At 49.0% G+C, this 12003-nt stretch overlaps 1 protein-coding gene across 1 annotated transcript in view; it reads left to right on the top strand.

Annotated features, from left to right (window-relative positions):
- Positions 1-1059: 1059 nt before the first annotated feature.
- Positions 1060-12003, top strand: part of Tecr (trans-2,3-enoyl-CoA reductase) — a 27035-nt gene continuing 16091 nt past the window's right edge. Inside the window, exon 1 of the mRNA XM_005370910.3 lies at positions 1060-1198. Within this exon, the coding sequence (XP_005370967.1) occupies positions 1184-1198 (15 nt within the window). The 5' untranslated portion in view covers positions 1060-1183. The remainder of the gene's footprint in view (positions 1199-12003) is intronic.

Raw genomic sequence — 12003 nt, 5'->3', positions numbered from 1 at the left:
GAGCCACCATGTGGTTGCCGGGAATTGAACTCAGGACCTTTGGAAGAGCAGGCAATGCTCTTAATCACTGAGCCATCTCTCCAGCCCCAAAATTTTATATTTATAACTGGGCGTAGTTGCACACACTTTAATCCCAGCACTCAAAAGGCAGACATAGGTGGATCTCTGTGAGTTCGAGGCAGCCTGGTCTGCAAAGCATGCTCCAGGACAGCCAGGGCTGTTACACAGAGAAACCCTGTCTCGAAAACAAAACAGAATGAAGAACTACATTTTATTTATGAATGTGTCTGTGTGTGTTTGCACATGTACCATGATGCCTGTTGGAGATCAGACGATAGGTTGCCAGAATCCGTTCCTGCCTTACATTTTGTGGATCCCTGAGACTAAATGTAGTTCATTAGGCTTGGCAGCAAGTGCCTTTATCAGATAAAGACATGCCATCGTCCTCTGATGCACTATTCTCTGATGTCATATATTTTAGATTGGCAGCACTGGTCATTTTGTTAGTATATTTCAAGGGCTCAGTAGCTGCCATACTGACCAGTAGTAACCATACTGTACACCATCACACAGGCAGAGACAAACGTGGTTTCTGCTTATAGGGTCAGCTCGACTGACCAGGGGTGGGGGGGGTGGGGGGTTTAGGAAGGAGCAGCGAAGACACTGCAGAAGGCGGTGCAGGCTTTCTTTTCCTTCCCCGACTCATGGTGTACGGAGTCCTGGTGATAATATCAGAGGTTTCAAGTTTTAGGCCTCTCAGCCTCAGTGCACGTTAGAATTCGCCCCGAAGCGCTGCCAGCCCCGTAATCTCAGCCCTCCGGGTCGCTCAGCGCTTTGCTCCAGTTCTTGTGCACTGACCTGCAAGGGGCGGGGCCAGACGGCGCGCTGCGCCGAGGCTCTCTTTTGATTGGTTGGTGACCCTGCTTTAATCTTGCCTGCCTAGATGGGAGGGGAGGAGTTAAGTATACCCCCGCCCCACGTTGAGTCTCGGACGCTGATTGGTTGGTCGTGTGGCGCGAGCGGTGGGTGCACCTCACGCTGATTGGCCGGCGCGACGCGCGCGTAGGGAGGGGCGGAGCAGGAGTTAGTGGAGCGCGGCTACCGGCGTAAGTGCCTGGGCAGTGTTTGTGCGGCAGGGCGGCACCTGAGCTGCAGCGGAGAGGCGCCATCCTGTGGAGGAGCCATGAAGCACTACGAGGTAAGCGGCGCGGAGCCCGGGCCGCAGCTGCCACAGACCGCACAGTCCCCTTCAGGACCTCGGGACCCTCTATTATGGCCTGGCTCCTCTCCGATGGCGCAGGCGCAGTGTGCTCGGGGCCTGCTGGTAAATCTCATTGCGCATGTGCAGGAAGGTATTTTTGCTACCCCGGGGTTTGGGGGGGGGGCGGGAATACCTTTTCTTTCTTTTTTTTTTTTTTTTTTTGTTTTTCTAGACAGGGTTTCTCTGTGGCTTTGGAGCCTGTCCTGGAACTTGCTCTGTAGACCAGGCTGGCCTCGAACTCACAGAGATCCGCCTGCCTCTGCCTCCCGAGTGCTGGGATTAAAGGCGTGCGCCATCATCGCCCGGCTGGGAATACCTTTTCTTAGAGTCTTGCAGGGCCAGGGAGAAGCTTGCAGCTTCCTTGCAGCATCCTCGGTGGCCCGCGTGGCAGGTGTTCAGAAGTGCAGTGCGGAGCACTTGTTCTTGGTGCGAGCAATTCTCTTGCACAATCGTTGCACGGCGTCAGCGCCCGGGGCTTAGGAAGGGGCTCTGCAGCTGGCCTGCCTCTTCCGACCTTCGCACTCACTCTTCGCTCTTGATGCCTGGGCGGCGAGGGAGTTGGTTACGGCAGCCGGTGACCTCTAGGGAAGAAGTCTGAACGCACAAGATCATTCTGGAAACTTCTGACTCTAAGTCTTGGGTCCCTTTTCCTCTTAAAACAAAGTCTTGGGATTCTCTTTTCGATCAAACTGATGATATTAATTTTGTTATTGCTGACTTTTAAGTAACTATCATAAAACAGTAGCCGATTGCTCACATTCATGGAAAGGATGCGTTAGTAAGGGCTAACTACCGTTTTACTACGATTTTGTTATCTTTGTCCTACTGAGATTGGATGCTTACTTAATCTCTTACTGGTAATGTAGGTGAAAGTTAGAACTGTCAAGTGAGTTGTCGAAAGGTCCCAACTAGTATCTGCAGAACAGAGAGAGGGAACGGAGATTTCAAAGGCATAATTCCTAACCACAAGCCATGCAGTGGTTCCGTAAATGGGAGCTAGCAAATTGAGAGATTGCTTGTCTTTCTCCCCACATTGTGATGAAACTTGCTCATCATTTTCCTCGGTAGCCATTTTACTGTACAAATCAGCATTATTAAGTCTACATATTGTTCAAATTTCACCACTATCCAATAGGTTGTGTGTTGTTCCTCTGCCCCATCTCTGCAGCTCTCTTTGTATTGCTAGGGATGGAGCTAAGGCCCTGCACCTGCTAGGCAAGCCTCTTAAACTTTTTTTAATCTTGTAAAATTGAAACTCTACACTCATTATAGAGTATCTTTCCATTTCCCACTTTCCCAGACCGTGGCAACCACCTCTTGTCTCTGGAAATTGGAATACTTTAGGAATCTCCAATATATGGGAGATAATTTTATTTTTATAACAAATTGAATACTACTACTTCTAGTCATCTCTATTTTGATTATTTTTATATGTAATAAGTATAATAATATTATAAAGCTATTATAATTATTTTAAATTTCCCCAGGTCCTTTGACACCTTTATTCTAGAAGACCTCTATCTTTTTTAACAGGTGACAAGAGCCAGGAGGTGGGAGTCTGTAATCCTTATGCCCCCCCCCCCCCCAACTCTGTGCTTTCAAAAGAAAGCTTCTTGTTTTTGTTTCCCCCTAATGTGCTTTCCCTGTCACTCCTCCCTTGTCCTGGGGCAGAAGCTGTGTTCAGTTTGAAGAGCACAGGTAGAAGATGGAATTTGCAGTCTGTAATTTGCTCCTTGAAAATCAGGCCGGGTAGGTTTTGAGTACCATGGAGGTGGGTGCTTTGGTTCTAGGAACCTGAGCACAACCTGGGGCTCCTGGTTTGGCCTGGAAATAGGCTCCAGTGTTCTTCAGTCTCTTCTTTGCCGTGTTTCTCAGCGTGCCCTAGATGGGCTGTTGGTAGCCCAGCGTTGGAGTCCTTGTTTCCCATGCATGCATGCATGCATGCATGAGGTTCTGGGTTCCACCTCAGCATTGCACAACAGAGGCAGATAAGGACCAAACTGGGGAATGGGGTTGCAGTTCATTTGGTAGAGACTTTTCCTTATGTGATTGAATCCCTGGCACGGAATAAAGCCAGGCAAGCTGGCACATGCCCTTAGTTCTAGCTCTGTGAGAGATGGAGGCAGAGGATAAGGTGTTTACGGTTATCTTCAACTACATAGTGACTTTGATGCCAACCTGGGCTAGAAATCCTGTCTCAAAAATCCAAACCAAACAGAATAGACAAACAAACAACAACAACAAAACAAATCCCCCCAAATAAACAGAAAGCCAAGGTGACCTTGGAGGGAAAAGTTATTTCGCAGTGTTTTGTTATTCCCTATTGACATTTGTCCAGTAGCCCCGAGACCATCGTTTTGGGATGGGAGCATCCACTATCTTCTAGCCCAGTTTTCAGAACTCTTGGTGCAGATCAATAAAAATGGGAGCTATCCTTTCAGTTAAGATCTTGGGGAAAAGTGTCAGATACCAACATTGAAGAATAGATTTCTGGAGTGTTTGACTCACATGCAGGAGGCCCTGGGCTTCATCTCTAGCACTGCGGAAACCAGGCATGGTGGCTCATGCTTTGGAGGGGAAGGCATTGGGATTAGAAGTTCACAGAATTTTTTTTTTTGGACAGGTTTTCTCTGTAACCCTAGTCCTGTAGACCAGGCTAGGCTCGAACTCAAAGATCTGTCTGTCTCTTCAGGAGCTGGGTTTAAAAGCATATGCTACCATGCTTAGCTAAAAATGTAATTTAAAAAAGCAAAATAATAGATGTTTTGAAGGACTGAGTCCATTCTTTACCCGCAGGCAGCCTTCAGTTCTCAGGAAGGCCGCTCTCTCTCAAAAGGCTTCTGTTCTGTGGACACAGGGAGATGGCTCATCTGGTAGAGGCGTTTTTTTTTTTTGTTTTTGTTTTTGTTTTTTGAAGGCCTGCTTGAGTTTGATCTCTGCACTCTGCACACAAGGTGGCAGGAGAGAACTGACTTTCTAGAATACCTTGAATTAAAAAAGAGAAAGACTCTTTGTCCAAAGACAGACACCTGGGATACTGTGATGCACACTGGCTGTTTTGGACTTGGTGATGCTGAGATGGAACCCGGGATCTTGCACTCAGCTGCACCTCCAGCCTGAGCGGCAGTTGATAGGATAGACTTGGTGCTCAGGGGCTGGAAGGATGGATCAGAGGTTAAGAGCTCTTCCAGAAGGTCCAGGTTCAGTTTCCAACACCACAGGTGTCTAACCTGTCTGTACCACCCGTTCGAGGGCTCCAGCACCTTCCTCTGTCCTCTGGACATTGCATAAACCAGGTGCACGTAATGTGCATGCAGGTCAGCAACCCTAAACAATGGTTCACGGTCAGTCAGTGACAACAGGGAAGAGCCAAGGCACAGTGGACAGGATTCGACCTGGAGGAGATACTGTGGCTTTTTGATAAATTTCCTATCAGCTCGGTTCATAGCTTATCTAGCAAGAAAGAGAATCCTTTCCATAGCCTAGGCCTAGCTGAGGTGAAACTTCTAGAACAGGTTGGATGTGGGCTTGGTATAAATCAGCAGGGTTGGTATGAAAGCTGCTTGTCCTAGGCTCAGGTCTTTTTTTTTTTTTAATTAGTGTTTTTCCACTGGAGATGACATTGGAGATGATCCCTGTGGTAGCCGAAGCCGGCTACTGTGCCTTGTAATTCTGCCTGTGAATCTCACAAGAGTCTGTCCTTGTAGGTCGAGCCTCTGTAGCCCAGACTGGCCTCAAGCTCATGGAATGGTGTGACTCACCATACTGGCTATAAAGGTACCCATCTTACAGATCATTCTGTACCAGTTCATTACCTTGCCTCAGGCAGGTGTCTGCTTGGCTGGCTCCCTCCAGGGGTTTGGTATGAAAATTCTCAAAGTCAAGAGGCATTTAAAAAACTTATTGGGGGCTGGAGAGATGGCTCAGTAGTTAAGAGCATTGCCTGCTCTTCCAGAGGTCCTGAGTTCAATTCCCAGCAACCACATGGTGGCTCACAACCGTCTGTAATGAGGTCTGGTGCCCTCTTCTGGCCTGCAGACATACACACAGACAGAACATTGTATACATAATAAATAAATAAATATTAAAAAAAACTTATTGTTTTTAATGTTAGACATTGGAACCCAGGGCCTTCTGTGTATGTGCTGAACAAGTGCTCTACCACCGAGCCGGATCCTAGCCCTTGATTTTAAAATTAAAACAATTATTATTATTATTATTATCATCATTGTTTGTGTGTTTGTATATGCCACACCTGCACCTGTGCAGAGGCCAGAGGGAAGGTGAAGGTGTTGGTGCATTTTACTATTATTGGCCTGAGTTTTGAAGCAGGGTCATTTCCTGAATCTGGAGCTAGGCTGGAGGCCAGCAATACCCAGGACTGCGTCTCTGTCCACCATAGCTTGGGGCACAGGCTTGTGGTATTTTGTGGGTTCTGCGATCCAAACTCAGTAAGTGCCTATAAACCACTGTCTGTTGCTCTGGCTCTCCTGTTTCTTTTCTCTTTTCTTTTCTTGTCATTTCCCTTCTCCCTTCCTTCCTTCCTTTTTTTTGATGTAGAGTCTCAGTGTGTAGCCTTGACTGCCCTGCAACTTGCTGCTTAGATCAGGCTAGCTTCAAACTCAGAGCTCCACCTTCCTCTTAGATTCTTAACCAGGGTCTCACTGTGTAACCTAGGCCGACTTGAATTTGTGTTCTTCCTGACCCGGCCTTGATTGTTGGCATTACAGGCATGTGTCACCATACTTGGTGCTCTGAGGCAATTGTTCAGAGGCAGAAAGCTGGTGGGTGGTAGGTGAAGGGAAAGGAGACCTGTGTGCACGTGGAGGCAGGCCTGAGGCTGGGTGCTGGCGTGGCCCTTTGATGCAACAATGGCTTGACTCCGTGGATTGGCTAACTCTCGCTTGTCTGTGCTTGCTCCTTGGAACCAAACCTGCTTGGCTGTGAAAGGACCACTAGTGTTAGCGAGCAGCGTGACGAGGTTAGGAATACCGTCCAGGCTGTGCGTGCAGGAGACGTGTGATGTGTCTAGGTTCTTGTTTTTGTTATTTTTTTGAGATACTGTTTTTAGGCAGCCCTGGCCTGGAGTTCACAAGAGATCAGCCTGCCCTGCCTTTCAAGCGCTAGGATTAAAGTCACAAACCTCTACGGCTGGCACATTTCTTTTTAGGTTTCTTTTCTGTGCTGGTGCAGGTGTGTGCTGTTAGCCCCGGTTGCTACTACGAGCCTTTCACCTCGGACTGTGATCACAGGTGTGGCTCATGCCCTGGGCAGGGAGTGGTTCAGTTTACATATCTTCCCTGCAGAATCCTTAAGATGGTCCTCTGCTCAGCATAGCCGGGCAGGTGATTGCAGCATGAACACTTGGACTGTACAGGTGGGAACTGACCCTGGGCAGGGGCTTTCCCTGGGCCAGTCCCTGACTTGGGTTAGCTGTATCTGTGCTGATTCTCTGTCCTGGAAAGACAGCAAGACTTGTAGGCTTTGTAGCAGAGCTAGACTGAGATCCTTCTCTGCCTCTGGCAGGGGTGAGCCCATGGACGCATAATTTTATTTTTATTTTATGTGTATGGGTATGGGCGTTATGCCTGCCTGTATATATCTTTGAACCATATGAGTGTCTGATGTCTTTGGAGGCCAGAATTGGTGGGCATCCAATTCCCTGAAGTTGGAGTTACAGACAGTTGTGAGCTGACATGTGGGTCCTCTGGAAGAGCAGCCGGTGCTCTTAACCTAGCTAACTAGCTAGTCCTCATGGGCAAATTTTTTAACCTCTAGCCTTCTTATCCTGAAATGACATAATGGGTTGGAAGAGTGTGTATTGGCCCTTATTGCATTTTCAGGGACATCAGGTTGGCAGCTTAGTTGGCCACTGAGGGGATGTTCATGCCTTGAAAAGGGGCTGGTACTGCAGTCAGCTCCCTACCCCCTGGCCTGCCCTGATTGCATCTTGATGAGGCCCAGGGATAACCATCTCTACTATGGTCGTCCCTTCCAAGTGTTTGTGCTCTGGCGAGCGTTAGGTGCACAGTGTCTACTTAGCTCAGTACCTGGCATTGCCCAGCACCTGTACCTCAAAACTTTGGGTCACGCAGAGCAGAAGAGACTTGAAGAGAAGGTGGATGGATGTATATGGAGGAGGTTGAGTCACAGTGGAGAAGGTGGGGAGACCGAAGGACTCTGGGAGGAGCTGAGCTGATGGCCGTGATGTGCAATTGTTAGCTCAGTTTTGCTATGGGTAACTTAGAGGTCCCCAGAGCCCAGCAGAACCCTGCTTCACTGACTCCTGAGTAGAGAGGAGCTAGTGGCCTGGACACACTGCCCACTGTGAAGAGCTGCTCCAGAACAGACTTCTAGTTCTGATAACATTGTTGGCTTTGGTTGGGACTCCTGCCCTTTGACAGGCAGGTCTGGCTGGGTGGGAAAGCTGGTTGGTCAAGTTCAGGTCTTAACACCTCATGGTGCTATTGATAGTGACAGATGAGAATGTTTTAACAGTTGGGGATGCTCACTCCAGCTATGAGAGTGTAGCTGGCCATCATAGTCATTGTAAAGTTGTCTAACATGGTGCATGTGCTCAGTGCCTTCAGTTTCTCTTTTGTGCCCTCCACCCTTTTTAACAGACAAGGTCTCTGCAGCCCTACCTAGCAGGAACTCCTTGTATAGACCAGTCTGGCCTTGAAGTCCTGGAGCTCTGTCTGCTTCTTGAGTTCTAGGATTAAAGGCTGGCACCACTACATCCTGGGACTGGGGAGGAGTCCAGAGGCTGCAGCATGCTAAACCTGCTCTTCCACTGTTTTTCACTCCGGTCCTTCTGCCCATACTGCTGCGGTCTAGCCCTGTCACTTATGTGAAGCAGGTATGGTTCTCATCCCCACTTGATATATGGGGAAACTAAAGCACAGAATAGTGAAACCATGCTCATAACTGTCACGTGGCAGAGTTCAGGTCACCCTTGGTGATGATATACTGAGGGAGTGGGCATGTGATTGTAAAGGACATGGCCTTTTGGGGCCACCTGGCCTATCCTCAGCATGGTTATTTTACCTTGACTTTTCTCAGGTAGGAGGCTAAGATAAGGATGCCAGTGCCTGGGGCTGAGGGAGGGAGGTACTGGGCATTCTTCCTGGTTGCAGCCAAGTCCCCGGTTATAAATCACTAGGTAAAGGGAAGTCTGTGTCCCTGTGTGTGCCTGAAGTGCCATGCTCCTGTGCTCCCTGCCCGTCATGACGTTGGGGAGTACACTTGGCCTGGAGCAGGCATGAGGGCAGGAAGGATCTGCCATGCAGCTGTCTGTCTGTCTGTCTTTGTATTTTGAGACCGAGTTTCTCTGTGTAACAGCCCTGGTTGGCCTGGAGCTCATTTTGTAGACCAGGTTGGCCTTAAACTCAGAGAAATCCCTGCCTCTGCCTTCAGAGTGCTGGGATTAAAGTTATGCTGACCACATCTGGCTTTCTTTTTGAGCCAGGTTTTCACTGTGAAGCCCTTACTGGCCTGGAATTCTCTGTGTAGCCCAGCTGGCTGGCCTCAGACTCAGAGCTCTTTCTTGTCCTTGTCTGTTGAACGCTGGGGTTAAAGGTGTGACCACCAAGTCTGACCTATATTTTGTTTTTCTTAGCTATTTGTACTTCTTTTGAGAAATCGTCTTTTTATTTCCTTTTATTGATTGGATGACTGCTAATATCCTCTTGAGTATTAATGCTCTGCCAGATGGATGGCTGCTGGCCAGCATCCTGTAGTACTTAGATAACTGGTTTGGGATTGTCTTCATCCCTGGCCTGTCCCCTTGTCCCAGTCCTTACTCTGAGCCCTGTTGAGAGAGCAGACACTGCCTAGAACCCAGCCTCCTTGTGGGAGCCGATGTTGCCAGTCTGGCAGGACACGGCATGAGTTTGTAGCTTCCCTAGGGATGTGTGGACTTTATACCAGGGATGATGACACTCTTACCTACTGATTTGCCTAATGTGTAACTATCTAGGGCAGGTTATTTTTAAGTCCTTGGGGGTCCTGGCATAGCCATTTTACTGGAAAGGCACAGGGCCACTGTTCCTTATTTTCAGCCTCTCCCAGCCTTGCTTGCAAGAGAGAAAAGTACTGGAAATAGGTTGGAAGCTGTGCTTAGCTTTCGCTGCAGGCGGAGCTTCTGTCCTTTGAGTGTGTTCAGGATACCCTCCTGGTGCCTTCTGAATCTCTTGCCCCTGGACTGGGGTGTGGGCATCCCTGTCCGTCAAGTCAGGTAGGGAAGGAAGTATGCATGGCGCAGGCAGCCTCTGGAGCTGGAGGACCCTGCCAGAGTCTGACCCACGTGTGCACATGTAGATGGTGGGTGGAGCTCTGGTTGTGAGGGCCTTGGGGAAGGTCACTTTGAGGGTGCTGTCAAAACACAGTACCAGAATCTTTAGGTCTAGCAGAAGCATCACTTTGTCACTTGGTATCCTGGGGACTGGTTCTAGCACCCCTGAGGATGAAGAAAAACAAGCATTCTCAAGTTCCTCCTAAAGCTGTTGTGATCTTCACTTAAGGAATGTGCAGGTCTTCTGTAATGTCAGGACATAAGGGTAAGGAAAATGTGCCCATGCTCACTGTAGGCGTTTTTATTGTTTTTTGAAGTCAGAATATTGCCTGTTTATGGTCTTGAACTTGTGATCCTGTCTTGGCTCCTGCGTGCTGAGATTATTTCTGCTGCATACACATACCTTTTGACACAGGCGTTCTTGTAGCCCAAGCTAGCTTTGAACACATTTTGTAGCTAAGAATGACTTTGAACTTGTGACCCTGCTGGTACCTTGTGTGCCACCATGCACTGTTTATTTGGTGCTGAAGATGGAGCCCTGGGTTTTGTGCTGGGTAAGCACTCTACGGAGCCACATTCCCAGCCCAAATGGTGTAATGTTTGAGAGTTTTCCCTTTCTTTCTTGATCTCCTTTTCTCTCCCTAGTGTGTATGTGTCGTGTCTTGAGATCTTTTCTCTCCCTGGGGCCGGTGTGTGTGTGTCTGTGTGTCTGTGTGTCTGTGTGTCTGTGTGTCCTGCTCTGACTCCCTCCTAGTTTCCAGTTGACCTCAGAGCTTGTGGATCTCTTGGTGATGAGAGTCTGTTTCTGGCCGCTGACCCACAGAGCACAACAAGGGTAAGTTCTCTGGGCAGCCACATGATCCATCTCCCTAGAATCCCACTAGAGGGTGTGGCCCAGGGTCAGGGTGCATGGCAGCTCTCACTGTGAGTGTGCTCAGCGTAGTCTACGTGGGATCCTGTCCCTGTGAAGACAGCCAAGCCTCACTTTAGTGCTCTGGAGTTTGTAGTTCCTCCCCTTTCTTTACTTTATTGGTTTTCCTTTTTCAGTATTAGAGCTGGAGGCCTGCCTGAAGGGGGCCTTGGATCCCCTAGGTTGGAGTTACAGGACATTGTGAGCTGCCATTCTGACTTGGACACTGGGAATGGAACTCTACAGGAGCAGCAAGCACTTTTTTGTTTTTTTGAGACAGGGTTTCTCTGTGCAGCCCTGGCTGTCCTGGAACTCACTTTGTAGACCAGGCTGACCTCAAACTCAGATCCTCCTGCTTCTGCCTCCTGAGTGCTGGAATTAAAGGCATGCACCACCGCCTGACTCACAGCAAAAGTTTTAGTGTTAAGTTGGGAAGCATTTTATAATCAGCTTAATCTTCCCATTGATGAGGCTTTCCTGGAACTTACTTATCCCAGTATGGCCTTACTGTCTTGGTGTCCTGAGTGCTAGCGTGACTGACATGCTTCACCTTGTTAGCTCTGACATACATACTTTGTTTTTTCTGAAAATGGTGCCACGTACTAGTTAGTGGTGCTCCAGGGGCCGGGAAAAAGATACCCCTCCCCCTACTCCTACAGCTATACCTTCCTTAGTCCAAGGCTCCTGGTCCTTCTACACTGTCTTTGCAGCCACACTTGCTCCACTGGTGTCTTCCTGCCCCCAGCACCCAGCCTTTAAGAGGCACTTCTGGTCTCTGCCCTCTCTTTCCCCTGCTGAGGGAAGGGTCTAGGCTTCTGGGCTGTGGGATTTTCTCACCTAGACTTCCCTGAGGAACACTGGAACTGAGGTCGCTGTGAAGGAGGCCACTGCAGTCAGCCTCAGCAGCTGAGTGGTGCAGTACCAAACACAGGCTTGACGCCTTGGTCAATCCTGAAGCTGCCACAGGGCTGGCATTAGGGCTGGACTGGGACTTGAGCCCACTATGAGTGATGTCAACCATCCACCCACCCACCCACCCTCCCTCCCCTCTTCTTGAGAGAGTCTCACTGTGTAGCCCAGGATAGCCTCATAATCACGACAATGCTACCTATACCTTCTCAGTGCTGGGATTAAACTCTTGGCTTTCTCCCTGTAGGTCAACTCAGGTTCTTGAATTTGCAAGCCTTTTATGGTAGTTCTTTTGAGATGGGTCTCGCTATGTAAGCTAGGCTGACTTGGCAATCCACCTGCCTCAACCTTTTAGGTGTTGGGTATACTAGTGGCCCTGGCTGTGGACATCTCCTTCGTAGATAACTCAGGAGTGTGCTCTGAGGAACTGTGGAGTTTACTTCAACTCTGTTCTTTTCCCTCCTCATTATGTCTGTGAACTCAGCTGGTGGTTGCATTAAGAAGGAGAAGATGCCGGGCGGTGGTGGCGCACGCCTTTAATCCCAGCACTTGGGAGGCAGAGGCAGGCGAATCTCTGTGAGTTCGAGACCAGCCTGGTCTACAAGAGCTAGTTCCAGGACAGGCTCCAAA

Source organism: Microtus ochrogaster, unplaced genomic scaffold, assembly GCF_000317375.1.
Source record: "Microtus ochrogaster isolate Prairie Vole_2 unplaced genomic scaffold, MicOch1.0 UNK90, whole genome shotgun sequence".
NCBI lineage: Eukaryota > Metazoa > Chordata > Mammalia > Rodentia > Cricetidae > Microtus > Microtus ochrogaster.
Note: the sequence above shows the minus strand (reverse complement) of the source record. Positions and strands in the feature narration are given on the sequence as shown.